Here is a 26,476-nt window from a genome sequence, read left to right as displayed (position 1 = left end):
GGAAGAGACTATCTTCGAAATCACACATTTATTACTGACAAATTGATATTTCAAAGTTTTGCAATATTTTACATCACAATAGACACAATAGAGTGTTTGTCTCAGTCACCATTCGTATTCATTGCATCTTTTTTGTATACAGTAAAAGTGATTGGTGACTGTGGCAAACATACTGCCTAATATCTCCTCCTAATGGTGACTGTGTCTAACATAGTCATACAGGCTTTGATAAACATTCGGATTATTGAATTTTTGGGTGAGCTAACCCTATAATCACTTAGGGTGCTGAAAAGATTATTGCGTTATACAGTAATGCACTCAGGGACCAAAAGCGAAATGTTTTTAATTTTGATTCCAAATAGTAACCGGTTAGAACAAAATAAAATAAAGGTTATTACGTTCTTTTTAAAATGGGGGGACAAGCACAAAATGAGCCACTTGCCTAACCAATATAAGTGAAAATAAGCGGTTAATTTGTTTGCTGTGTGGTGGATGCATCCACATATAAATAATAACAAGCATAGAGTTAATTAACAGTTAAGTGTCATTTTAATTACAGATCTGTTTCTCGTTTCTCTGTTAAAACCCAGCAGCATCAAATCTGTATTAATGCGTCATATCTAACAATAATTTCATTGAAGAATTGTAAACAAATGAGAAATGTACTATTTATTGGTTTCTGCTATTTTTTGGTGCAGAGATATGTGATTTGTTACTTGGTTGCTAGGGTAAACCCTTCTGGTTGCTAGGCAGGAGGAGTTAGAGTCTTTGTTTTCCTTGTATCTTATTTAGCCGTGTATTTACAGTATATGTACAGTAGTAATTATACATAGTTGTTAAAAAGGTCTTCATTCAGAGAATGCTTCATTCACAACTGTGTGATGCAACAGTTTCCTTCAGGATTAAAGCACGTGTTTCAGGCAACGTGAAGTGGTGTAGTTCCTAAAATGTACTGTTATGATCCCTTTGGCTTCATGAAAAAATGATCGGAACTAAATTAATCGGTTATATTAACCGTTTACCAGCATTTAAAAATAAAGTTTTTACTCAAGAACAATTGAAAATCACTTTGTTGCTGTTTTTGGTTACGCTCTGCAATAGATGTTGTTAGTTTTTGGTTTTCGTTCGTTGAACAGTTTTTAGTCATTGATTGCAATGTTTCCTCACAATAATACTGCACTGGTAATTTCATGCCAAGAATCGATTTTAGTTGCATTCCTCACATTAATATTTTTGAGAGCTAAATGCTAAGGGCTAATATTAACAGGCCAGACGATACCATTAAATCTATTTTTCAATTTTTAAAACCTAGCTATCAAAATATGAAAAAAATTAGTCCAAACCACAATAACTGTTTATAAGTTAGATTCGGTTTTTTTTTCCAACTATGCCATTTTATCTCATTAGCTGTATTGTTAGCGCTGATTGTTTAGCACTGTTGTGTCAAAGCAGTTTGATAAAAGATACTTAATACTGTTGTTTACAAGCTAAATAAATCTGTGGAGAGAAATAGAAGGAGACTCTGACTTTAATGGTCTTTGAGAGGAAGAGAAAGGAAGATTACAACAAGGATGGTCGTGATAACAGTGGAGTAGCGCATCTGAAAGCAAATGATTAAGACAGAGTCGATGTTGCTGCAGCCTCTGGGTGTATGCCAGTGCTAGGGCTATAAAAAGCTCTGCAGACAGGACTAGCGCGGCTCAGCGTTCATGCTAACGCCAGCTTTGACCTCAGCAATATAGACGGATGCACACTGACACTCACATAAACACATTTAGCTAGCTAACAAGCCCTGGTCTTTAATGTAACCTGTATAATTGTTCAAAGACAATTAGCATTATGTCACACTGAAATCCTCACATTGATGTTGGTTTAGGTATGTACTTAGCTGTAGACCTTTACAAAAAACATAATGTGGTGGTTTTATTCTTCAGCGATGTTTCAGATGGTAATTACTAGGGCATTTTGGTACATTCCCATAGATATTACCATATTTATATGCCATGGTATTTGCTATTTCAAAGGATAGCCTAGGTTTTATCATAGTAAATGTACTGAAAACCAGTTGAAAGTACTGTGGTACTTTTTGGCAGTTATAAATTATTCATTGGTGTATGTCATTCTGAAGGAAAATAAATTTTTGTTTTCATAATCTTTCTTAAATTTTAATAACTTGCTCTGCCTCTGGAACAACTTCACTTTTCAGCTGGCTTCAACAATCCCTCTTTCAACCCCTCCACTACAACCACCTGTCATATAGAGATACTTTCCACCATTCAATTATTGCCCAATGGAAACGGTCCCAAAAATCCCGCCCTACATTTTTTTCTCGTTGAGAAAAACTAACACTTTTTTAATGATACTGTAAGTTACCACAAATAATACTATGGTATAACCATCATGGTAGTGTCTCAATAAAAATCCCATGTTAATGCCATGTTTTTAATATGTATATTTTTATGGTAATATCATGGTGCTTTTTCTGTGAGGGGAAGCTTGTACAGTAAATCATCAAAATGTTTGATGCATGTTGCGCAGATTTCTTGTTGTGTAAACAAATAAACACTGTCCATTTTCGATAGTGGGGTCCGAGAGGATGGTAATTTTGTGCCAGACAGTCGATACATCACAGAGTGTACTTGGCCGAAGCTTTTACTGCAGAGCACATGCTCTCGTTTGACTTATTGATTTTCCAGCGTCTCTCAGATGCACTAAGAAATGTGTGTTTTCTCTTTTAGCCAGACAAACTCATCAGTCTATCTGGCATACTGACATGAGGATGTCTCCAGTCAGGTCACCTGCTGTCTTTAACTAAATATATGCATTACTTGCTAATTAGATTCACTCCAGTTTAAATTTATTTGTGTCAAAGTAAAATTTGTGAAATCTGATGAGGAATTTTGAGGGTGTGCCTTTCTGTTGTGTAAACCCTTACAAACTTGCCACTCGTTATTCTCACATGCAAAGGAGCTTGTGCTTCTTCCTCGCAAATGTTTGCCAGAAGTTTGCAGCTCTTCACCAGTAGTGGTGAACCTCTGGCAAACCTGTGGTAACAATGGACAAATTGTCGCAAGTTTGCCGCAAAGCTAATTTGCATGTGAATATGATCTGTGATGAATTTGCGGCAAATTTGGTGTGAACTCTCAATTTTTGTAAGGGAATGTGTATGTTTCCCCCAGGTACCTTGGTATTACCTTAAAAATGAAATTTTTAAGGTAAATTTTTTTTCTCTTTAAAGAAATGGATATTACCATTATTAAATTTGGTGATATATAACCATAATTACAAATTTAAAAGTTTGGTCCTTTACAATAAAAGCACTGTGGTACAATGGTACAGTGATGGCTTCAAATGATAATACTGTGGTATTTTGGCATATACCATGGTACTGTAATACCATTTACCATGGTATATGCATGGTACTCCAAGGTACCTCCAAGAATACCATGTAACTACTGGTACATGTCTGAAAAACTTGGTAGAACTATGGTACAGTTTCCAAAAAATGTGTTGGTACCATTGTGCATGTCTAAAAAACTTGGTAGAGCTATGGTACATTATCCAAAAAACATGGCAGTACCATGTCACATGTCCAAAACCATGGTAAAACTATGGTTGAGTGTCCAAAAAAATTTGGTAGTAACATGGTAGGTGTCCAAAAGCATGGTAGTTTCATGTTAAACATGAAAAGACTTGGTAGAACCATGTACAATGTCCAAAAAACATGGCATTGTCATGGTACATGTCCAGAAAACATGGTAGTACCATGGAACATGTCCAAAACACATGGTAGTACCATGGTAGGTGTCCAAAAACATTGTAGAACTATGGTACACATCCAAAGAACAAAGTAGCATCATGGTACATGTCCAAAGAACATGATAGTACCATGGTACATGTCTAAAAAGCATGGTATTATCATGGGACAAGTTTAAAAAAACATTGAATTACCATGGTACATGACCAGAAACGTGGTAGTACCATGGGACAGTGTCCAAAAAACATGGTAGTATCATGGTACCTGTCTAAAGAACTTGGAAGAAACTATGGTACAGTTTCCAAAAACATGGTAGTAACATGTTAACAGTGCCCAAAACATGCTAGTACCGTGGTAATACCATGTTTTTGGATGTGTACCATGGTATAACCACAGTAGTCTTTGAAGTACCCTATAGTACCATTTAAATACCATGGTCTATTAATTCCCTAACCAAAATTACTAAAGAGGAAGATGTTTTTTGGGCATGTATCATTGTCTATGTAGCATGTAAACACCATGGTGCATGAATATTGTAGTAATTCAGAACCATGGAATCACCAATTGACATCATCACTCTACCATGGTACCACCACAGCACTTATTTAAGACTATGATAATCAAAGAATACCATTTAGTGTACAGTACAAAGTACAGCACTATTATATGTAACCATCTATGTACCTGCGCATGGTACCACCACATTACTTTTTGTAAGGGGTACATCATTGTGATATACAATGTTATTTTGACTCTTTTGACCACAAAGATAGACTATATATCTTTGTCCTTTCGTTCTGTGTCATCTTGCTCATTGGTTGTCGTTCTGCGCGTGTATCTACTCCAAACCCAAATCTCTCCACTCTTCAGATGTGAAAAAGCCCGTCCCAAAGGCACAGTTATATTTAGCTGACTGTGCCACCACTAGCCATTTCTGGGACACGGGTGTTACTCTAACACCCATGTGTTTTACATGATGAAATGCCTTGGAAACGCTCTGTTTTTTGACAGATATGTCCAAGCTCTAATATGGTAGAGCTCACGTGATCCTAATATTTTAATAATAATGTTAATTGCAAAGAAACTGTTTAGACTCTCCATAAACACCACTGGCGACATGCAGCGACAAATTAGCTGGCAGTGTGACCGCAGCTTAATATCAGCAGTGTAAAATATTTTCTTTAAAAATAAAATACATTTTTTTAATTTTCAATTAAAATATGAAAAATGCCAGACAACCCTATAAACAAACCCCAGCTAAAACCAGACTGAGATGGTTGGCTGGTCTTAGCTGGTTTAAGCTGGTCCCCCAGCCTGCACAGTTTAAAAGTTCTCAAATCCACTCTACTAGTTGTTCAGCAATGACACAGTTATAGCATTTATGTCATTGGCCACAAATACTGCAGCAGTATTATTATGAATTTAAATTGAATTTGATTTAATTGATAAACTTTGACAATTTGTATTTGAGTTTGATGAAAATGTGTCACCATAGACGGATGAAACCATTTGTGTAGGAGTGTTATATGTGATGACAGCTAAAACTTTATTAAACAACATAAAACTACATGAAATAGTCTGTATGTATGTATGTATCAGTGGCGGCTGCTGGTCTTTCAAAGAGGGGAAGCTCATTTTCGGCCTACATTATAAACTTATTTAAAAGTAAATTCTGCCCTACTTGTTTGACTGTTTCATTATGTTTAGTCACTTGAATGCGAGCACCTTCATTGATTGCATGCTCAACCCTGATCCTGCCCATGCAACTTAATCTTGCACATGCACTCACATGTTCATTGCTCTTTTCATGTCTTTTATATGCCCTGTCAAAGTTAGACAGATCGCCAAACCCCACTTTTGACCAAACAACACATCCGTGAGATGGTTTCATCAAGAGGCATGGCCAGCAGTACATTTTATTTGTCACAGCACTTCCAGTCAGCCAGCTAACTTTGTCATACCAGGAGAGCTGAAAAGACCTGTTATTTTTCCCTATTTTTTGCACTAAATCAATCTTAGGTGTTGATCTGCCCTGCTGTTTAATTCTAATTTTTTCCTCGTAAGGAAGACTTTCAAATGGCTTCGCCAAAATCAGGTCGACAATATTAGCACCGTCTGCCATCGTGCGCAGTTTCACCCGTACGACGCTAGCCTAGCCTACTGTATGAATGAATGAACGAACGAACGAACGCTCTAAAACAAAATATATTAAACTTGGTAAAACTGAAACAAGGAATGTGGTGTATAATTGTGTGAAATGTATTATGCAAATTGACTAGCAATTTCGCCAAACAAATATAAAGAAATAGGTTGCAGCAGTTTGTCTTTCGACTACACTTGAGAAATGTAGTGTAGGTGGGCATCATAAGCTGTCGATCTTTTAGGCCTGACTGCTGACAACGTCAATTTGTGCACACATACACAACGTGCACACATAAAAGAGTTATTTGCTGATGTCATCAAGCCGAGATGCACTCATGCGTTTGAGGGCAGACTGCTGATTTCAATTAGCAGAGCAGGGCTGAACGCAGCAGAACAGGGGTGGGTAAAACTCTTGGCCAGGAACACAACGTTACATTATTGTAATCCTGCCACTTGCCTGGCCAGCCCGTCACGCCTGTGAATTATTGTAGACTTTGGGTGAGGAACAACACATGACTGTTTGTCCATTGAGGCAGTTCTCTGGGTTGTACAACAGGTGGCAGTATGTACTTAAAGCACTGGCCCAAGACAAAGAAGTTTAGCTCAGCGTCAGAACTCCAGATGCCTTATTGATGGATGAGTGGTGAAACGGCTCTCTTCAGACAGAGAATGGATGAGTTTATGGAGAATAAGTGCAGTGTATTTGCAAAGTTCAGCAGTCCAGAGTGCACAATGAAGAACAATATCCTCATGTGAATGTGACATTTATTTGAAAGAAACACAGCACAAACACACTTTGCAATTAAAACATTCTGAATTTTAGCATATATTTTATGTGGCTAATAATCGCATATGACCGTACATGAGCTAGAATGTGCCATAACTGTAATAACCTTTGGCATCTTTGTCTCTTTCAGCAAGGCTTCAGAGGAAGTCGCCCATGAGGAAGGGTGAACGGTGAAAAGGCGAAAGGTCAGAGGTCAGGATGACGACAGTAGCCGCGGAATACGATCACATGGACATCCAGCAGCAGTACCAGGACAGTGTCAACAACCGCTGGGACGACGAATGGGACAACGAAAACAGCTCAGCACGATTGTTTGAGCGCTCTCGCATCAAAGCTCTAGCAGGTGAGTACGATAATATTATTTATCTTTATTTGTAGTGTTTTGCGATAGAAAACTGTGATACATGTTTGTTTTTCATCTTCAAAAAAGTTAAAAAGTACAGAAATTCCTTCTTTACTTCATAGAGCGACAGAAGTAGCATAGAGCATTGGCATGTCAGTGAGTGTGATTACATGTTCATCAGTATGCTGATCAGGGATGGATTACTGACTGGGCCAATGGGGCCAGTGCCCAGGGGCCCTTGACTACCAGGGGCCCTTGACTGCCAGGAGCCCTTGACTGCCAGGGGCCCTTGACTGCCCGGTGGGGGTCCTTGGGCTTTATGGTTGCGAGTTTGGCAATTCTCTCCCCTCGAAAACGCATCAAAAATGAAAACTAAAATCACCCCCCTCCCCCGCTCAACAACTTTTGGAGGGGGGCCCTTGGAGATAATTGACCCCGGGGCCTTTGCAAGTCATAATCCGTCCCTGATGCTGATAGCTACTAAATATCATCTTATTACCGTGTAAAGTGTAAAAAGTCACGCACACTAGAGGTAGACCGATATATCGGTGCCGATAGATGCTTTTCGTTCATTCTCAACATCTGTCATTTTCTGTATTAGTGATCAAGGGTCTTTTTATAGGCTTATTTGACAAAATCCATCTTTCTTGTAAATTTTAGCATATGCTTGTGATGGAGTGGTATTGGAGCAATGGAAATGCTGATGTCCTACCTTTCAGAGAGAGAGAGAAAAAAATGCTCCTCCGTGGTGGGCAAATTTAGCCGTTTTGCTTCTATTCCGCAACACTCCCGTAACGTGAGTCTCCTTCACTGATCGGGGAGATTGGGGACCACCGTCGGCTACAATGTATATCGTGCAGTCTGACATGTGTGCCATGGCAATATCAATGCGGTCATATCATACAGTCTGACAAGCAACAACCGTAAAGGACTATTATAAATCGTACAGTGTGCACCCGCCTTAAGGGGCGCAGTTTATCCTCATTGAGTGTTTCTGACCTAATGCCACACTGAATGCTCTTTTTTTTTTTTTTGTCCTCCAAAATATTAATGATGTATATAACTAGAAATATTGATTCTTAACCTTAGAATATCATTGCAGTAATATTATAGAGTTTCCCTTATCCCCACCCCCCACTTCTAAGGGGTGCTCTTTATCCTCTTGTTTTTACCTATTGCCGGACCAAATGCACTTTCTTTCTAAAAATAATGCAAATGTGAAATATGTAACACAAAATATTGTTTGTTTACATTTAAATATTGATTCGTGACACTATAAAATTGGTACAGTAGTTAGATAGCGTTAACCCCCCCCCACACACATATTTCCCTTTTTTTTGGCCCTTTTTCCTTATTGGCTTGTGTTGACTCAAACATCTCTGATGATGTAAGTTGTCATATTAGGGTTGAATAGATTAACCGACCTTCTTTTGAGCTTTGAGACACATTCAAGGCCCTACAATCTTGCTATAGTATAAAACAATGAGAGGAGCAATTATTAATGGAGTGCTTTTGTGTTCTCCGATGTTGCATTTTTTTTGGTTTGAATAGCTGTATCTAGTGCTTCATAATGTGACGCCTACTCACACATGACATACAGTCATTTTGTGTGTAGGAGAGCCGCAGCGGGCACTTTGGAGAAAGAAAGTGGGCGTAAGTTCACACTTATTCTGCTTTAGGATTCCCATGCTATGTCGAATTCACAGCAAAAACCCTCATGCCCACAGCAAAACTGGATATTTGTGTGTTCTACAGGAAACAAAAAATGTTGCATGAAATCAATATACTTAGATGGGGGATTTTTTATTCATTATTTGCATTTTTAATGCAGTTCCTATAAAAGCTGATTCACGTTAAACTCTTAATACAGTTTCCTGAATACGCAATATATGTGTGCCGAACTAAATGTGCCTTTTAAGGTGCTTATGCGCTATAGAACGCTCATTCCTATTCCAGATATAAATGCATTAGATTGTTTTTTCAAATTTTTCCAATATATAAAATTACCCGTATCAACATACTCATACCATAAGGTTTTGGCCAAACCGCCCACCCTTATTTTGTGGTTACTGAAGCCTTTTTTTAAATATATGGCCTACATATGTAAAAATAGATGGCCTACTTGTGTATAAAAGCAAAATGTACCTTAGAGAACATCCCACCCTTTGGTTTTGACTTCCTTATGGGGCTCAATCGTTAAGTAGGGCGGTCAAACTGCTCCCATCCTGAATTTGCTTCTTTTTTTATATAATTTTTTGCAGTAATACTATGGATGACAGTAGCATATTTATCTCTTCTGTTTTTCATCACATTCTCCAAGTGCCGTGTTTTTGAGAGCACTGTGAGGTGCTGTGTTTACAGAGGTTTGATGTTGTTTATGAGCGCTGCCCAATGCTGAGATCAGTGCTTAAAAGTGCAACGGTCAAGGGAGGGCTGCTATTCTCCCGGGGAAGTCAAGCTTAAACAGATGGACCTTAAAAAAACAGCGAGTCCTGTGAGCTTTCTGTACAACTCACTCCAATTCTTCAGGGGTAAAGAAGATGGAGCATATAATAGAAAAATAAATCTCTCTCTCTCTTGTTGCCAAAACCCACAAAGCATCTCTAGAGTTGTAAAAAAGCCCCCAAGATTCCAGCAAGCGTCATAGATTTCACATGAGTCTGTTTTCCTGCATTCCTGAGCAGCAGCGCATATGCCACCCTCTCTCTCTCTCTCTCTCTCTCTCTCTTTCATTCTGCACCATCATCATGGAAGCAGAAATACATGCTGAGAAGAAGATCAATTGACTCAAACATTCCGGAATGGCCAGAATGTTATGCGAGAGAGAACAAGATTGAGAGCAGGGCTATGTTGTTAATTGACTTAAAGAGTTGTAGAATTATTTATATGTCGCTCCCACCGGTTACCGTTTACATGTAATTAAGTTTATAGCAATAGTAACAAACTAGTTAGGTCCATTTTCTCAATTTAAAACTTGCTGTCACAAGAGGGTAACTCCTAGCTAATCACATGTAAGCCATGCTTTATATGTCTGCTCACAATCACATTGCTGTTCCAGTGTGCTAACATGGCAACCTCCACCACCCCACCACCACTAGTTGAGTCCCATCCTGCAAGGGGGTAGGCTTCTTGCCCATGCCTCCTATCTCCGACAGGATATGACCGTTCCGAGTACAACAGGATAAGACTGTTCCGAGAAGGTTCCGACGGGACCGAGCGTACGCCAAAGAGAGACATTCAATTTCTGTTTTATATTCATCAAATTAATGTCATCTTAAATTTCACTCAAGGCTGTGAGACTTCCTGATAGAAATTGTGTTCTGATTGGTTTCTAGGGTGTTTTGCGTGGTTGCTAGGATGTCACAATACTTGCCTTACTGCCCCAAGTTAAAAGATCAGCATGTCTCTATGATGTTCTAGTACTGGTATATGGTGTTGTGGGTTGATGCTAGGATGTTGTGAGTGGTTGCGAGGGTGTAACTGAAAAAAATTGAAATACTTTTTCCTATACTAGCTTAATATATAGACACATACAGTATATAAGTAAGCCATTCTTAGGTTCATTTCCCCTGTAAAGTGTCATTGGAAGTGTTTGGAAATTTTTTGGAAAATAGCCATTATTTTTGCAATTCTGTTTGTTGCCACTAGAGGCACAGTAGTTACAAACTTTCAGCATAATATTAAATGGCACCTCTTCCGAATTTCTCTTTCTCTCACTCTGGGATCTTTAGGCTATGTCTCGTTTCGAAGGCTGCGTCCTCCGGAGGTTGCATTTGTCGGCCGCATACGTCATCGAGGCTGTCTCGTTCCAGAAAAGCGAGATGGACACTTCGAATGCAGCCTTCGAATGTGACATTCTTTCACAGGAATTTGGAGGATGCACTCACAACCCACAACTATTTGCTTCAACGGAAATGGACATCATTTGTCTAAATAAAATTACGCCTCTTTGCTCGAAAATTATGTTCATATGCAAGGAATGTTAATTACCAAGTTGAAGTACCTCAGTAGATGGGAGCAGATTATATAATATGTATAATTATAGTAATATATAATTACAATAAAATATTATAGACTAAAAGTACACTTGTAAATCTATTTTCTTTTCTCTCTATATCATTAAACTCTCCTAAAATGTACATCATACATTCCCTTCCAAAGGGACTTTGTTCCCTTCTCACTCAAAGTACTCCACTTGTTAAAGTGCGGCGTGCTGTCATAGCAACCATGTTATGTTCTGTTTCATTTTGTCCAATGAAGGCCGTCTCATTTAAACGATACTTGTTTAAAGGAGGACACTCTGTATACTGCGGCCTTCAAAGGACGCATCCTACCTAGCACACAGCCTTTGAAACGAGACTCCGCCTGTATGTCTGATATCATACTGGTTTGCACGGGTCGCTCCCACAGGTCTGATAATTCAGGAATCCCCCTGGCAGCCGTCAGCATTCCACACTAATAAAGTCCACGTGCTTTAGAATGAAAAATGCCAGTGCTCCAACATCCAATGCTCCCCAACACCCCATGACCCAGTGAAAACCAACCGTTTAATTGTGTTAGAAGAGCCCTGGAACACCAAACTTTTTACTACAAAATTTATTGTGCGTCAGACTTATCATGGATTGGTTTTGACGCATTGTTTAATATATGATACATTTTAGACATAGTTTATGGAGTTGAATTTGCACAGACATGGATGGATGGATGGATGGATGGACGGATGGACGGACGGACGGATAGAGAGGTTCATAGATAGTCCTTTGTATTGGTCATTACTCTTCTTTAATGTATCAGACATTTGGCTTCAGGTTTAAAATGAATGGTGCCTTCATGAATATTGAATTAAGCCCCCGCAGTTGCTTAGTTTCCTATGCATACACACTTAGCATTATGTCAAGTATTGGTTTGTGGAGCAGTGTACTAGTGTTGCACCAATGAAACGAGAGCGTCTAAATAATTGACAGCTGTCCTGAAAAATAAATGAGCTGGTTGTTGGTCTGCTCGACTGACTGAGTGTCCGTGCATTGTTGTGGGTCTTAAAAAAACTTGTTTAATTCCCACAGCAAGATCCTGCTTGTTCTACAACATAAATTATAATCTGGTATCTGATCTGGTGAACATATGGAAATGCAAATGAGCACGTCAAATAGTTTTTGTTTTTTGCCATATTGCTAGACACGTTAAATGCACAAATGTAGTATTATATTCTTATTTTCTTGCAAACAAAATATTGCCATTGCCCAAAGTAAATGAATCGTGGGATGGAGTTTGAGTTATGGAATGTCCTGCATGTTTGTATGGTTGTTCATCTCATAATACAAAGGAAACACCCACAAACCTCCCTGTCCTTCCTCTCACCTTACTTTCCTGCTTTTGTCGGCCAGGTGTCTGTAAAATATCACCACTCTTCCAGGTTTTTCATAGCCTTTAGATCATTTTCATACTTGGAAACAAACTGTATCCAGACATTATCAGGGGTGAAATAGATTTGCTTTGCTGAATGCAGCATATTTGAGCTCGGTGTCAAATAAGTGCCATTGTCTTGCATTATACTGGTTCCCATTGGAATTATAAGATTGCACAAGACCATTATTTTAAGATCACATTGGAGCATCATGTGACATTTTACAGAGAATTGCACCTTGGGCTGCCAAAGAATATTTGTCTTAGAGCCAATGGAAACAACCACAGTTGCATACATTTTGTAAAAACAACACATTTGAAAAGCATTTCTGGGAAAAATAGTTTTCATGTTGTGCCCTACTGGTAGTTCATTGTTATTTTTTTGTAATACACTGTATATTTTAAGTAAACAAATATCAAGTTATACCTTATTCATGAAGAAATACTGGTAATGATTAGAGCAGCTCTTAACAATAGTTTATCAAATGTAAATTGTACAATTATTTTCAGTATTGTAAATTAATAATTCATTAAAATGTGAACTCTTTTAAACAATGTAAGCTTTCAGTAGCTTCATATCAATTGTCCCTCACTCTCGTGTATATGAGATCATAAATTGGGTGAATCCCGGAGTTTTACATAAGAGGGACGCCCCACTATTGCAGCGCAATTCTGCTGCAGGTCATGATAGAAAGTTAGGTAAACAAACACGGCAACAACTCTGCAATATCTGGAAATAAAGCAAAGCAACCGAGAATAAAAAAGTGAAGTCTTTCTCGGATTCTATATCTGTTAGTTACACAAGCGTTGCATGTATATGAGAGAAAAGTGTACGCACTTCTACAGTGCATTTAAACAGGAATGCCGCTTTCTCGCTTTAAGACGCTTTCTGGTGTCCATGTAAATGTAAGTGACTTTTAGGAAATGCTTTTGTTCGGTCAGTAAGCAAAAAAACTAAAATAAAAGTGGATTAGTGCCTCATTCTAGAGAGCATTTTATTGGACAAAATTTGTGTATGACATCAAGTGCAAAATGAGTCATCAATGTTGGAAGAGATAGACAGTACATTTCAGATGCCTAAATGTGCTGAAAGTTTATTTTGTCATCTTTTAGGAGTACGCTAGCATATAGATGTTCTCAATGCTAACAGATAAGGAATTAAAGCTACAAAACTCCATTTCTGATTTCCCCTCATTTAATTCTTTCAATGACTACTTTTATAGGCCTATTTCCTATGCCTTTAGCTAATCTGTTCTCCTGTTAATATTAGATTAATCTGGGCCTTACAGAGTCGCAATGCTGTTCTGCATCAAGTGACTAAACAGTCTTCTAGGAAGTGTCCCCTCCCACCTTGTCTCTCCACAGCAGGGAGGACAGGACAACCTGAAACTCTGCGGGTTGTTTATCACGGTGTGGGCGATTATTTGAGCTCTTCGAAACGCAATTTGCTTGTGACAGAGAGCAGCAGACCACACGGGTTAATTGAGAGCGGTGATGCTCCTGGGGCAGTCCAGGACACGTGGGCATCTTGTGACTACACAATGACACAACCGACTGTGTTTCTGCACAGATATCCCTCTCAATGCAGCACCAGTGGGCCCTAAACAATCATACCCCCCTCAAGCCAAGGATGTACTCGTTTGAATAATTAGATGTTGTTTCATTTAAAAATATTCACAATCATGGGACACGTATGGACACATTATAGTTTATCTCATGGTTTGGTGAGGATGTTGCCTTGCACAGAGAGAAAACAGGACAGGACTTCTTATTAAAGTACTGTGATACTGTGCTACAGTTCTGGTGTGATATGGTAATACCATGACTCTATGACAAATACCATGGTACTGAAATTCATGTACAATGGTGTTTGCATGGTTCCTCGAGGTAATTCCAAGAATACCATAATACAACCAAGGTAGATGTCCAGAAAACAATTGTAGCACCACGGTAGCATGTCTAAAAACATGGTAATGCAATGGTACTTATTGGTACTTGTTTGTAAAAGCAGTCACTAACAAAAAAGTACCAAAAAGTACCATGGTAAAACCATGTTTTATTGGACATGTAGCATGATAAAGCCTTAGTATTTCTGAAGTGCTTTTCATAATATTCTTTTGCATGATTGCATAATATGTGGTAAAACAAATAGCTTGTATTAAGAGTGATTATCGTCATGCGACCTGCTTAACAACATGATCCTCTTAATTTTCTTGACTTGTTTGGGAGTTGTCCCATTCTGTGGAGATGGTTTATTCAGGGTTTTTCAGAGTCAAAAATTATTCAGTAGTGCACATGATCGCTCTCTTCGCTCATCTGTAAATAACTTGAAGCATGCTGGACTCGTGCGCACTTTTGTGCGCCAGAGATAATGCACACTATGCTCACATGATACATAGATGCGTGCGTCAGTTGGGAAGCTTTTAGCACTGATGAAACGTCAAACGAGATGAATGTAATTGCATTTGCTTGGATGGTCGCAGAAATGTTTTTAAACCCTGTCCATGTTTCTTAAATTCTCTCAGTCTCACATGAAGCCCTGCCCACTGATAGATAAGGCCATGCTGTGCACATGGATATTTACATATCGCAATATACATGATTTAGCAAAATCTCTATCAACTGACACTTTATATCGTCGCCACAATATATATCATCATATCGCCCAGCCCTATTGCTAAGCTATTGATAGAGTATTCTGATTGGTTTCTAGCATGTTGTTATATGGTTGCTCAGGTGTTTTTGAGTGTTTATTAGCATATGTACTCGCAAGAGTGATACAAATGGTTTTTAGCATGCTGCTAAAACATGTGACTGCCAGATTGCTTTTTGAGTGGTTTTTAGCATGCTGCTATGCTATGGCTAGAGTATTCTGAATGGTTTTTAGCATGTTGCTATCTGGTTGCTCAGGTCTTTTTGAGTGGTTTTTAGCTATGCTATGGCTAGAGTATACTGAAAGGGTTTTGGCATGTTGTTATCTGGTTGCTGAGGTCTTTTTGAGTGGTTTTTAGCATGCTGCTATGCTATGGCTAGAGTATTTTGAATGGTTTTTAGCATGTTGCTATCTGGTTGCTTAGGTCTTTTTGAGTGGTTTTTAGCATGCTGCTATGCTATGGCTAGAGTATTCTGAATGGTTTTTAGCATGTTGCTATCTGGTTGCTCAGGTTTTTTTGAGTGGTTTTTAGCATCCTGCTATGCTATGGCTAGAGTATTCTGAATGGTTTTTAGCAAGTTGCTATGCGGTTGCTCAGGTCTTATTGAGTGTTTATTAACACATTGCTAGAGTGATCTGAGTGGTTTTTATCATGTAGATATGCAATTGCTATGGTGTTCTCAGTGGTTGTTAAAGTATTCTGGGTAGTTTCATATGTTTATAAATATTTAAAAACTTTGAAAATTGTTGGCACCATTCTTACAAAGAAGAAACTTTGTGAAATGCGGAATATAAACTGCTGCAATAAAAACAAGTTTGAATTTCGCCACAAGATGTCCTTGCAGATGGAACACAAACCTGCATTTTTATTATATGATACACAGTGTTTCATGTAACATATTAGCACAGCATTCTCATAAAAGCAACGCTTATATGTCTGTAGAATCACATGATCCTTTTTTTCCTCAGTGGGAAGATCTTAATTCATCTCCAGGGAGCTTTGTGTAATCCGGCTATTCATCATGTTTAAGACCCATAAAAGAAAGAAGACAGGAGCGATTTGCTATTACATTTGCAGTCATGAAGGTGTTCTATGTGACTTCCTCAAGGACTCTTAAAGGCCCAGGCTCTTTACTACTTCTGACGCAAATGTGTGAGATTCCTGTGTTGGAATTAGCAGATATTTTGTTTTTTTTTTGTAGGGCAGTGCAATTCAGTACTCAAACTTTGAGAAGTTGTTCAAAGTCTGCATTTATTTGTCGAGGGCTCTCCTCACCTTGCAAACAGATGGACAACGGGGAAAAACAGGAGGAGGGGTGGTGAACTACAACTGGGATGGTTGCACACCAGATTTTAGTGAAGAAACAAGCTACTCTTACATTCCAAGAAAGGCATTCCACATTTCTCCTTGGCTTCTCTGTCTTTTATAACACAAAACAACAATGCATGGAAACAAGGTGACTTCCTGCTTAACTTCCACCCCCATTTTGTTTGGAGAATTGGTACAGCCTGTCTCCTCCTCTTCTTTCATTGTAATGAGGTGGTGACATCATCTGCAAACACACTGGCTGTGCCGCTGATGAAATTACAACACTGTGGCCCTCCTCGTCTGCTCTGTTAAAGGTGTCTCACAAAACCCTTCCATTGCCTTTCTTGAGTTTCAGACCAAGCTGGTCTGCTCATCTTAAACAGGTTAAAGAGTGTTGCAATTATTTAGCGGTCAACCCATCCTGGCCCCCTCCCTCTAACTGAGCAAGTCTGTAAGGTCCTGTGGGAGTATGAGCGTTTCCCTCCCTTGTGCGCCAGGAGGAGGGGCGTGTGTGTTTGAGGTTGGGGGAAGACACTGCTTTTGAATGGACAGAGTGGGAAAGACGAACAATCAGAGAGACAGCAGCATGCGTCTCTCCTCCAAGACAGACCCGTCTTCCCTGAAAGCTTTGGACTGTGTTGGAGCGTTCTTGCATTTCGCAACTGGATATCTTACCATTTAACTGGCTTTGCAGAGGAAAGAGTGTGAAGAAAGGCACGAAAACCTTTTGGATCTTTCCTGCTTTCCCACAGTTTTTTTTTTATTTATTATTATTGCTTCCTGTACCTTCCCTTTTCTGTGGTTTCCCGAGAGGTTGTGCCAAATCTGGAAATAGTGTCCCTCTCTGTCAGGGATCATGGATGTAGAGTGGGCATCCTTGGGCCCCGAGGGCTTCTACCAGGAGCCCAGCTACCCCGCTCATGTGGCCTTCAACTACAACCAGCTCGAGGGGCGGTTCAAGCAGCTTCAAGGTAAGATATTGCCGCAGGAAGTGGGGTGCATTGTTTCCAGGCGTTGCTATGCAGGGTGTCCACTACGATGAATAATTCATGAGGTTCTAGTGACTTGACTGATATTTTGTTATCAGGGGGAGTTCTGTTGCTTCCACTTATCCACACGGAAAGGGTGGCATGAATGCAATATGTGGTGGAAAGGTTCTTGGGTGAGTTTCAGACCGGATTAGTGCAAAGGATTTTAACAACCCCCCCCCCAAAAACATGCCAAACAGTCTACATTTACGTTTGGCTCCCCCAAGTCAGTAAGGAGGCAGCCTTACCATAATGGGTCGTCAAGGACAACAATGGAAACCTGGGAAGGTGGGAGTGGCTGTTTTGTTCTGCTGACCTCAGTGATAGTGGCACGTTTCTTAATGTTGCTGGATTTGCAGCTCTTTTCAGCTTTGTATGCATTTAAATAGAATCTGCCAATGACTATAGTCATTTATTTTTTTAATAGACAAAGGGCTTAAGTATACCCACATGAGGCCTAGCTCTCCTTTGTTGCTACACATTGGTTAAATAGTTTACCAAAGGAGTCATATAGTTGCTTGACTTACTAATGGTACACTTTAGATTTACTTGGTGTTTACCAAACTGGTTTCGCAGGAATAGTTGTGTTTTAGATGTTGTTACAGCATCTTATTTGTATCTTTTCTGATTTGGTGACTCATGGGTTGATCAATAGGCATCCAACCAGGCATTTGGCATTTCACTTAAACTATTAACTAAGTTTGTTGTTACTGTAGCGTGAATGTGTTGGCAGAGCTCTGGTTTTTGTTTGATGGCCCCAGCGCTCAAGTATGGCCAATGATTTTACATATTACTTTTCATAACCCAAATATGCATTGTGAATAGTCACCCATGCTTGACATGGTTGAAGAAACATGATTAGTAAGATACATTTATTAGTCTCTTTAGATAGATAGATAGATCGACCAATCGATATTTGTGTGTTGCTAATCAGTAATCCAGGTTGGCCCTGCCTCACACGAATAAGCAGTTGTGGGATGAAAACTTGACCTTTAACCTGTAATGTATCATAGATTGAGGGATTCAGACTCATGTCAGGCTGTTAAATAACTTAATGTGGTAAAGCTGAGATAAACCACCTTGCCATCAAAATCCTACTCCGCAAAATACTTTTAATGTGAATTGCCATGCTTAAAACAAACCTTTTTTTAATTATTTGCCAATTGCATTTAGCAGACAAGCAGTTGAAGGGATATTCCAGGTTCAATACAAGTTAAGCTCCATCATTAGCATTTGTGGCATAATGTTGATTACCTCAACTCATCCCTTTATTCTTTTTGTTTTTTATTTATATAAAAGCAAAAATCTGTGACTGAGGCACGTAAAATGAAACAAAATGGGGCCAAATTTTGGAGGATTTAACGGAAATCCAGGGCTCTAGACTAAAAAATGGCTTAGGAGCCATTGGCTCCTTAACTGAAACATTAAGGAGCCAATTGGCTGTTTTTAGTCGCCAAATCATATAATTGCTCGATTTAGATGGAAAGCAGAAAAAATGGAAGACAGCTGATAACCCATTAATCTGAGGTTTAATAAACAGTTATATAGTTGAGGAGATATGCAAGTTTGCATTCCCCTTTTGTCTCATCAATGTTCACATCCCTTTCATAATTTATACAAATATAAGAGATTTTTATTATTTAGTACCGCCCTTCAGAATCTACTTCATACATAATACATTTTTTATATATAAGAAGCCCGAAATACACATGGGACTCTTATTTTGAAATGTCTGCGCTCCCTGTTGTGGACACACTGACGGAAGATTCACTTAGAAAGTGACTTTGATTCAAACTGCTCACCTGAGCTCCACAGTTCAAACCCTCAGTTCTTTTCGGGTGATTTATGAAAAAGACCCGGCTCAAAAGAATCATTTGTTCATGACTCTCTCGTGCTGGGTTTGTTGTTGTGTGCGGTGCAGCGACCTCATCACAACAGACTGAATTTAATAACTCACAAGATGATATCTGATAAAACTGCATATGAATGCACACAACCCGACTGTCACCATTGGCGACCAGATTAAAAATGATTGTTGCAATCAACTAGTTTTGGTTGCATTTGCGAACATTTAAGTCACAGTCTGGAGCCCTAAATGTGAAGTTTATAATTTTATAAAAGCTCACATTAATTCTTCTGTTAAAACTCATATAGTATTTGAGCTATAAATTTGTTTAAATTGTCATTTTACAGTCGGTTTTGGGGTTTGTTGACATTACATCGCCATGGCTACAAAGTTGTAAAAGTGACTATAGCTTTTCACAGAAAATGATAGGAAGCTATTTTATCACACTAAGATCATGTTTTCATGCATATTGTTTACGTCTTGTGGCTATACTTTTGAAACAGTGATTATTTTAACGTTTACAGATTGACCCCCATTCACCTCCATATTAAGTGACTTACTGAAACCTCGATTTTTGCTCTTTTTTTTTTTTTTACGAAAAGGAGGGACAAGTTGAAATCAAAATATTTGTGGTTACCGGTATCAACATTGTGCCACAAATACGTTTGATTGAGCTTAACTTGTATTGAACCCGGAATATTCATTTAATCTGTAGTGCATACTTGTGTAATACACAACAGGTGTTTTGAGTTTAAAATGGGTTTAGGTTTTGTATTTATTGATTTTATTTGCTATCATAGGGACATGTATAATGCTTTTATTGTCAGAAGTTACAAATATTTGCAGACTCAAAGGCAGGAAGCTCTGTGTATTATAATGCTCCCCAAAAATCCATACTGACTACACAAGAACATTCTTCAAGCCTCTCTAGACAATACCGATTAGCCAAGATAAATTGTAGATTCTTGGATTGCTTCTTGCGCTATTGTCCAAAGCCTGAGGACGAACTTCATAGTCTAAACAAATTCAACTGCTTGCTTCTTTTCCTCACTAAGTTTACTCGCTAAAGCTGCATCCAGCCGTTCTTTGACGTCTTTCTTTACGTAACTGGACTCAAACGGATCTTCAGAAACTGGCTGCTGTGAGGGAAAGCTCACAGGAGCTCACGGGTTGCGTGCTGAAGCAGATCTTTTGTCCTCTGTGCGTCTTCCTGCCAAGCCGCCTGTCTCTCAATCTGGTCTTCTCAATGACCTTCTGTTCCACTGACAAGGATATGGCAGACGAAAGCGAGACCGAGTGAGTTGTTGGACTCCCGAGTGATTGTGAATGGGCCTGGGAGGGTTGGGTCACAGTGAGGAAATGAGTTGTTGGATGCTAAACTCATTTGATTCACTCAATAAAGTGTTGTGGAGTTACTGGAGGGTTGGACCCTTAGCTGGTCTTGTGATGTAAACATCTCAACAGGGCCGTAACTGGCAACTCCCCTGTTGAGTGACAGAAACATGAGAAGAAGTCGTTTCTGAAGCAATGAAGGGAACCGCAGAGAGAAGGCAACTCTGTAAAAGCTGGTTGAATCAGCCATCCAGAATCACAGAGTATTTAAAGGGATAGTTCACCCAAAAATGAAAATCCTGTTGTCATATACTCCCGTTCAATAGCAACTCAAAACACTGGATGTGAAACTATCTTACTATATAAAAAAAAAAGCAGGAAGTTAAGCGTAAAATGCCAAAATTATTTTTAAATGTTTCTCTTTTTTTGGTGGCATATGAATCATGTAGAACATCTGATGTGTGATGCACGAATGCTCACGTTGTGTTCCCCTCCTTCTGAAACTAAGGGTGCGGTTTAAATCAGTGAACCTGAAAACAACAGAGCAATTTCAGTTAGCATCGAATTCTTACATCTTTGCCCATGAACGCTCGCCAAAAAGACACCGCATCTTAAAAAGATAATCAGGTCGGTCGATTTGATTCCTTATCAGTAGGAATCTGCTTCAAACCCTAGTGAGCTGCCTTCCTTTCTTTCCAAATGGATTTTTTTTGTGCAATTTCTAGTGAAAAAAATGTATTAATAAATGTCAGCCTAATTAGACTAAGATGATTTGCCTTTCTTCACTTCTTTTAGAGGGTCTTCCAAAGAGACCGGCTGAAAAGTGCTCCAAACCCTCTTAAACCAGCTAACAGATCAACCTGACTAGGCCAGGAAATTAGCTAAGACCAAGCTGGTTTAAGCTAGTCTTAGCAGGTTTAAGCTTGTCTCACAAAAAGCCTTGCCTAGCTATCCACTCTAAAACCAGCCAACAGACAGGCCTGACCAGGCCGGGATACCAGCTAGGACCAGTAAGCCATCTATGGCTGGTTCAAGCTGGTCTCTCAAAAAGCCTGGTCAAGTTGGCCAACTGAAAAGTGCCACCAACCCCTCTAAAACCTGCCAACAGACCAGCATGACCAGGCTGGTAGACCCGTGAAAACCAGCAAACCATCATTGGCTTGTTTAAGATGGTCTCATAAAAAGCCTGGCCTAGCTGGCCAGCTAAAAAGTGCCTCAAACCCTTATAAAACCATACATCAGACCAGCCTGGCCAGGAGACCAGCTAAGAACAGTATACTATATTTGACTGGTTTAAGATGGACCTAGGTGGTTTAAGCTGGTCTCCTAAAAAGCCAGATATAGCTTGCTATTTGGAAAGTGCCCTAAACCACAATAAAACCAGTTAACAGACCAGCCTGATCGTACAGCAAATTATAATAGGCTGGTTTAAGATGGTCTTAACTGGTTTAGACTGGTCTCCCCAAAAAATCCCGGTTTAGATGGCTATTTGGAAAGTGCCCCAAATCCCACTAAAACCAGCATACCTGCCTGAACTGGCCCGGGAGACCAGCAAAGACCAGCCAATTATCTTAGGCTGGTTTAAGAAGGTCTTAACTGGTCTCCCAAAAAGCCTGGTCTAGCTGACAAGCTAAAGTCCCCTTAACTCCTCTAAAACGAGCCAACAGACCAGCCTGACCAGTCCGGGAGAACATTTAAGACCAGCAAACCATCTCAGGCAGGCTTAAGCTGTTTTTCAGAAGGGCACAATGGCATCACATACTGTAAATCTGGAATGTGTTTCCCTCACTAAGACAGAATGTTCCAGGCGAATATTCATTTGTCATTGCCTTTCTTTAACACTGAAGGAACTGTGAGTTTTCCCGGATGCCACAATAGGAATGTCATCACTTAAAATGTGGCACGATAAATATGCATCTGCGTTCTCGTGTTTGTTTAAATGTGAGAAATGTATTAAATGAATCGCTTATTATATGAGATGTAAAATCATCTCTCACTCGAAGCATAGAAATACATTCACTTTTTTTTGCAAAATTTTTAGAAAAATGTTTAGACAAAAAAATTGACCTTACTTACTTTCCTAATGTTTATTTTTTTTTTGCAAAATTCAGTGGTTTGGGAACTGAGAACTGGTTCTTATTCAGAACCGGTTCCATTTTTACAAAAATATTGGAACCGAATAATTTTCAGTACTTTCTTGTTCGGTTAACGGTTCTTGAACAGGAATTCTTTTGCCGATACGGATGGGACAATGTGTTAAATAAGAACTCTCACAATGTTTGCTGTGCAACCTTTCACAAAAACACCTCTCTTGAATCTACAGCACGAAACATACATTGCACGATTCCCAAACAAATGATTGTTAAGAGTTGGTTCTTTTGAATCAACAGCGCAAAGCATTGGTGTGCAACCTCCCAAATGAATCATAACATTTGTTAAATACCTCCCTCTTTAGTTAAACTTGCTCGTTAACCGTTTGTTTTTATAATGTTTCGGCAAAGTATAAAAAATGTCTTCGTCTTTCAAACAACTTTTATTTCTGCTGATGTCATCAAGGCCATGTGGGCGGGGAAAGAATTGTATGAACCAATAATATCAGAGTTATTATTGGGATCCAGTCAAATCCCAAAGGATAAAGTCAAGCCCGACCCTACATTTATATCCCACTGAATATTTCGTTTTCACATGGAAGTATTTCAGACATCAAGGAGGTTATATGTACTGCGATATGTCATATGTTTCTCATCAGCACACAAAAATGCACATAAACACATAAACTGGCCATAAATAAACTGAATACACAGAAATGTTTTCAAATTCATGTTTTTATAATTTTTACTGTAATAGAAATACTCTTTTGCATTGTGGGTTTAAGCAGTAAGTGTTGAAATTCCAGGTTTATTTCCGAGCCTTGTGCTGAAGTGACTGCTAAACATGATTCTATGACCTCAGCGACCTGTCCACTCCACACCACACAGGAAGTCTTAGGAATTCCATTCTGCTGACGTTCACACCACAGGATGCAGATAAATCCGAGAGAGGAAAAGGAAGCCACCCCTGGACTACCTTTCTTAGTCGCTCCAAAGCAGCTTTCTCGTTACCATTTTATGTGACAAGACGTCTTACTTCATTCGGTCTAGTCTCGGATGGACATCTTTGACACTTTGTTCAGAGTAGTAAATATTTTGTATGAAAAGCTGATCACACTTCACATCTGTGACCATCTAAGACTTGCTCCTCTCATATTTCTGCATTGAAATGTTTCATCCATGTTGTGCAACTTTGAATCCACAGCCAGCATAAATTTTGAGAGGTGTAGGACTCTTAAGTGATGTGAAGAATGCTGTGGTCTGGTCTTTCTGCTTTTATTAGCCTTTATAATTAAGCAACATGCACTCGTGAGTAATACATACAGTACAAGTGATATTTTCTGAGTTGAGGGTCGGGTTAACCCAACCGAAGACTTCCCTTTCCTGTCTCGCTCAAGACATGTAAGAGGTGAATTCCATTTAAAAGGGAGCACCAGTTTGTCCTACTTACAAAGTGAGCACATACACAAAGTCACTACCACTTCATTTTTAACGAAGTGCATTAAAACGTTTTTTTCCCCCAAAAATTTACAATTTCTGATAATAATGATTACAAATGGCAAAATTGCTAGAGATGCACGGATCAGATACCTTGATCGGTATCATCTCTGATACTGATGTTTTTAAAAGGATCAGGTATTGGTCCGATGAGCCTGATCCAAATCTGATACTGTGTGTAAATCATGGTCATTACCATCAATCTCCCAAAAAATCCCAAATAAAGTAGTCCATGTGGGTCATGCATTTTATTGAAAGACTCTTGAAGTCATACGATCGTTCAGTGAATCTCAAAAGGCTTTGGATTGTGATCGCAACAGGAGCAATTCACAACATTTTGAATGAAAAGCATGTTAAACTACTGTGATCTAGCCCACATACAGACACTTTAACGTCACCATCGGTAGAGTGTCAAAATTAAAGCCCCATTGTTTTAAAGTAAAGAAAATATGACTGAAATATATTAATATTTAATAAAAAATGTCATAATAATTATTAATTTTATTGTTGTTATTATTGTTATTATTAACAGCAACATCAGTAACAATAATTATAATTATAATTAATATTATTAATAATATATAATAAAAAATTATTATACGTTTTTTTTAATTTTTAAAATACAATAATATTAAAGTTAGGTTAAAAATAATACAAAATATCTGTGATCGAGAAGTGGACTGATATCGTATTACTGTGAACAAAACATACAATTTCTTAATAGGATAAACATTTTTGATATAATACTTTTCGCTCTCTCTCGGTTTTATTATGAAATAATGTGTAGTTAGATGTTTGTGTATCTTTACATATAAAAAAGTTCCCCCCGCGGCCTGTGTAGCTCAGCGAGTAAAGACGCTGACTACCACCCCTGGAGTCTCAAGTTCGAATCCAGGGCATGCTTAGTGACTCCAGCCAGGTCTCCTTAGCAACCAAATTGGCCCAGTTGCTAGGGAGGGTAGAGTCACATGGAGTAACCTCCGGTCGCTATAATGTGGTTCTCGCTCTCGGTGTGGTGAGTTGTGCGTTGATAACGCGGAGAATAGCGTGAAGCCTTCACATGCGCTATGTCTCCGTGGTAACACGCTCAACAAGCCATGTGATAAGATGCACGGATTGACCTTCTCAGATGCGGAGGCAACTGAGATTCATCCTCCACCACCCGGATTGAGGCGAGTCACTACGCCACCACGAGGACTTGAAGCGCATTGGGAATTGGGCGTTCCAAATTGGGGAGAAACGGCTGTAGAATAAAATAAAATAAAAAATACCCCCAATAATTTCCACAAAGTGAGGTATACACTGTAGGTATTCTAAACCAATTAAGAAAAAAACAACACTGGTATCGGTCGATACTGAGAGTTTAGGTTTCAGAATCGGATCGGAAGAGAAAAAATGGGATCGATGCGTCCCTAAAAATTACTTTCTTGAAGTCATTGTTTGTACAATTTGACTTTTTTTAAAAGGGTCCTTTGTGAAAAGGTTCCAGACCCTATGAGTAGCATCCCCTTATTGCAGTGCGCAAAGATGCCATCTGGAACTTGTTCAAGATGATTGCTGTATGTTATCACTGAGAGATTAATGAAAGTTGAATACAGATATTTGGTATACAATCACACAACCTAGTAGTTTTTGTTCTTCGTAGCTTTTTCAGATATTCTTATAAACACATGGACAATATTATCTCTTGTTGCAGGGAAGGGTGTGGTTTGCTTTGCGGTCAGAAAACAACGATTTTGAGGATACCGGAAATGGCAATAAATCAACAAACTCTGAGCTCTCTGAGCTTCCCATCTGGCCTAAACTGATTTTGAGACCGTATAGACAAGAGGGCCAGCGATTTCTGTCAAAAGTTCGACATTGACACCGTTCCTGCCCCCCACATCGGAGCAAACCCCCTGACCTGATCACAAATCCAGACTCCAGTATTGATTTATCCGAACACTACAGCCTGTTCTGCCCAATGGCCTGTAAATTCAACCTCAATTCCAGATGTCATTTAGTTGACTTTGCTATTGCCCTTAAAAATCTATTAAATCAAATGTTCCTGTTATTTTTCCTTAAATCACTTGTATTGCACAACGTTTTGCCGATATCCCTGTAAGCGATTTTTATCATAGTGTAACCATGATTTTTCTTTTTTTTAATAAACGAGGAACGAGTCAAAATTATGATTTTGGTAATCAACATTATGCTGCAAGTGCTGTCGTTTGCGCTTAACTTGTGCTGAACCCAGAATGTTCCTTTTTAGGGGCTTTCACACTTGGTTCGACTGCCTGTTCCGAACCC

General features: G+C 39.0%; 1 protein-coding gene across 3 annotated transcripts in view; it reads left to right on the top strand.

The window, feature by feature from the left end:
* LOC127633045 (spectrin beta chain, non-erythrocytic 1) overlaps positions 1–26,476 on the top strand; it is a 106,385-nt gene that overhangs the window by 25,878 nt on the left and 54,031 nt on the right. Inside the window, exon 2 of one of the 3 annotated variants that reach the window (XM_052111912.1) lies at positions 6,817–7,029. In XM_052111912.1, coding sequence (XP_051967872.1) covers positions 6,885–7,029 — 145 coding nt within the window. In that variant the 5' untranslated portion in view covers positions 6,817–6,884. Of the gene's footprint in view, positions 1–6,816; positions 7,030–16,983; positions 17,366–26,476 lie in introns of those variants that run through there. The other 2 variants (XM_052111913.1, XM_052111914.1) reach the window with 2 other exon arrangements.

This window comes from Xyrauchen texanus, chromosome 39, assembly GCF_025860055.1.
Source record: "Xyrauchen texanus isolate HMW12.3.18 chromosome 39, RBS_HiC_50CHRs, whole genome shotgun sequence".
NCBI lineage: Eukaryota > Metazoa > Chordata > Actinopteri > Cypriniformes > Catostomidae > Xyrauchen > Xyrauchen texanus.
Note: the sequence above shows the minus strand (reverse complement) of the source record. Positions and strands in the feature narration are given on the sequence as shown.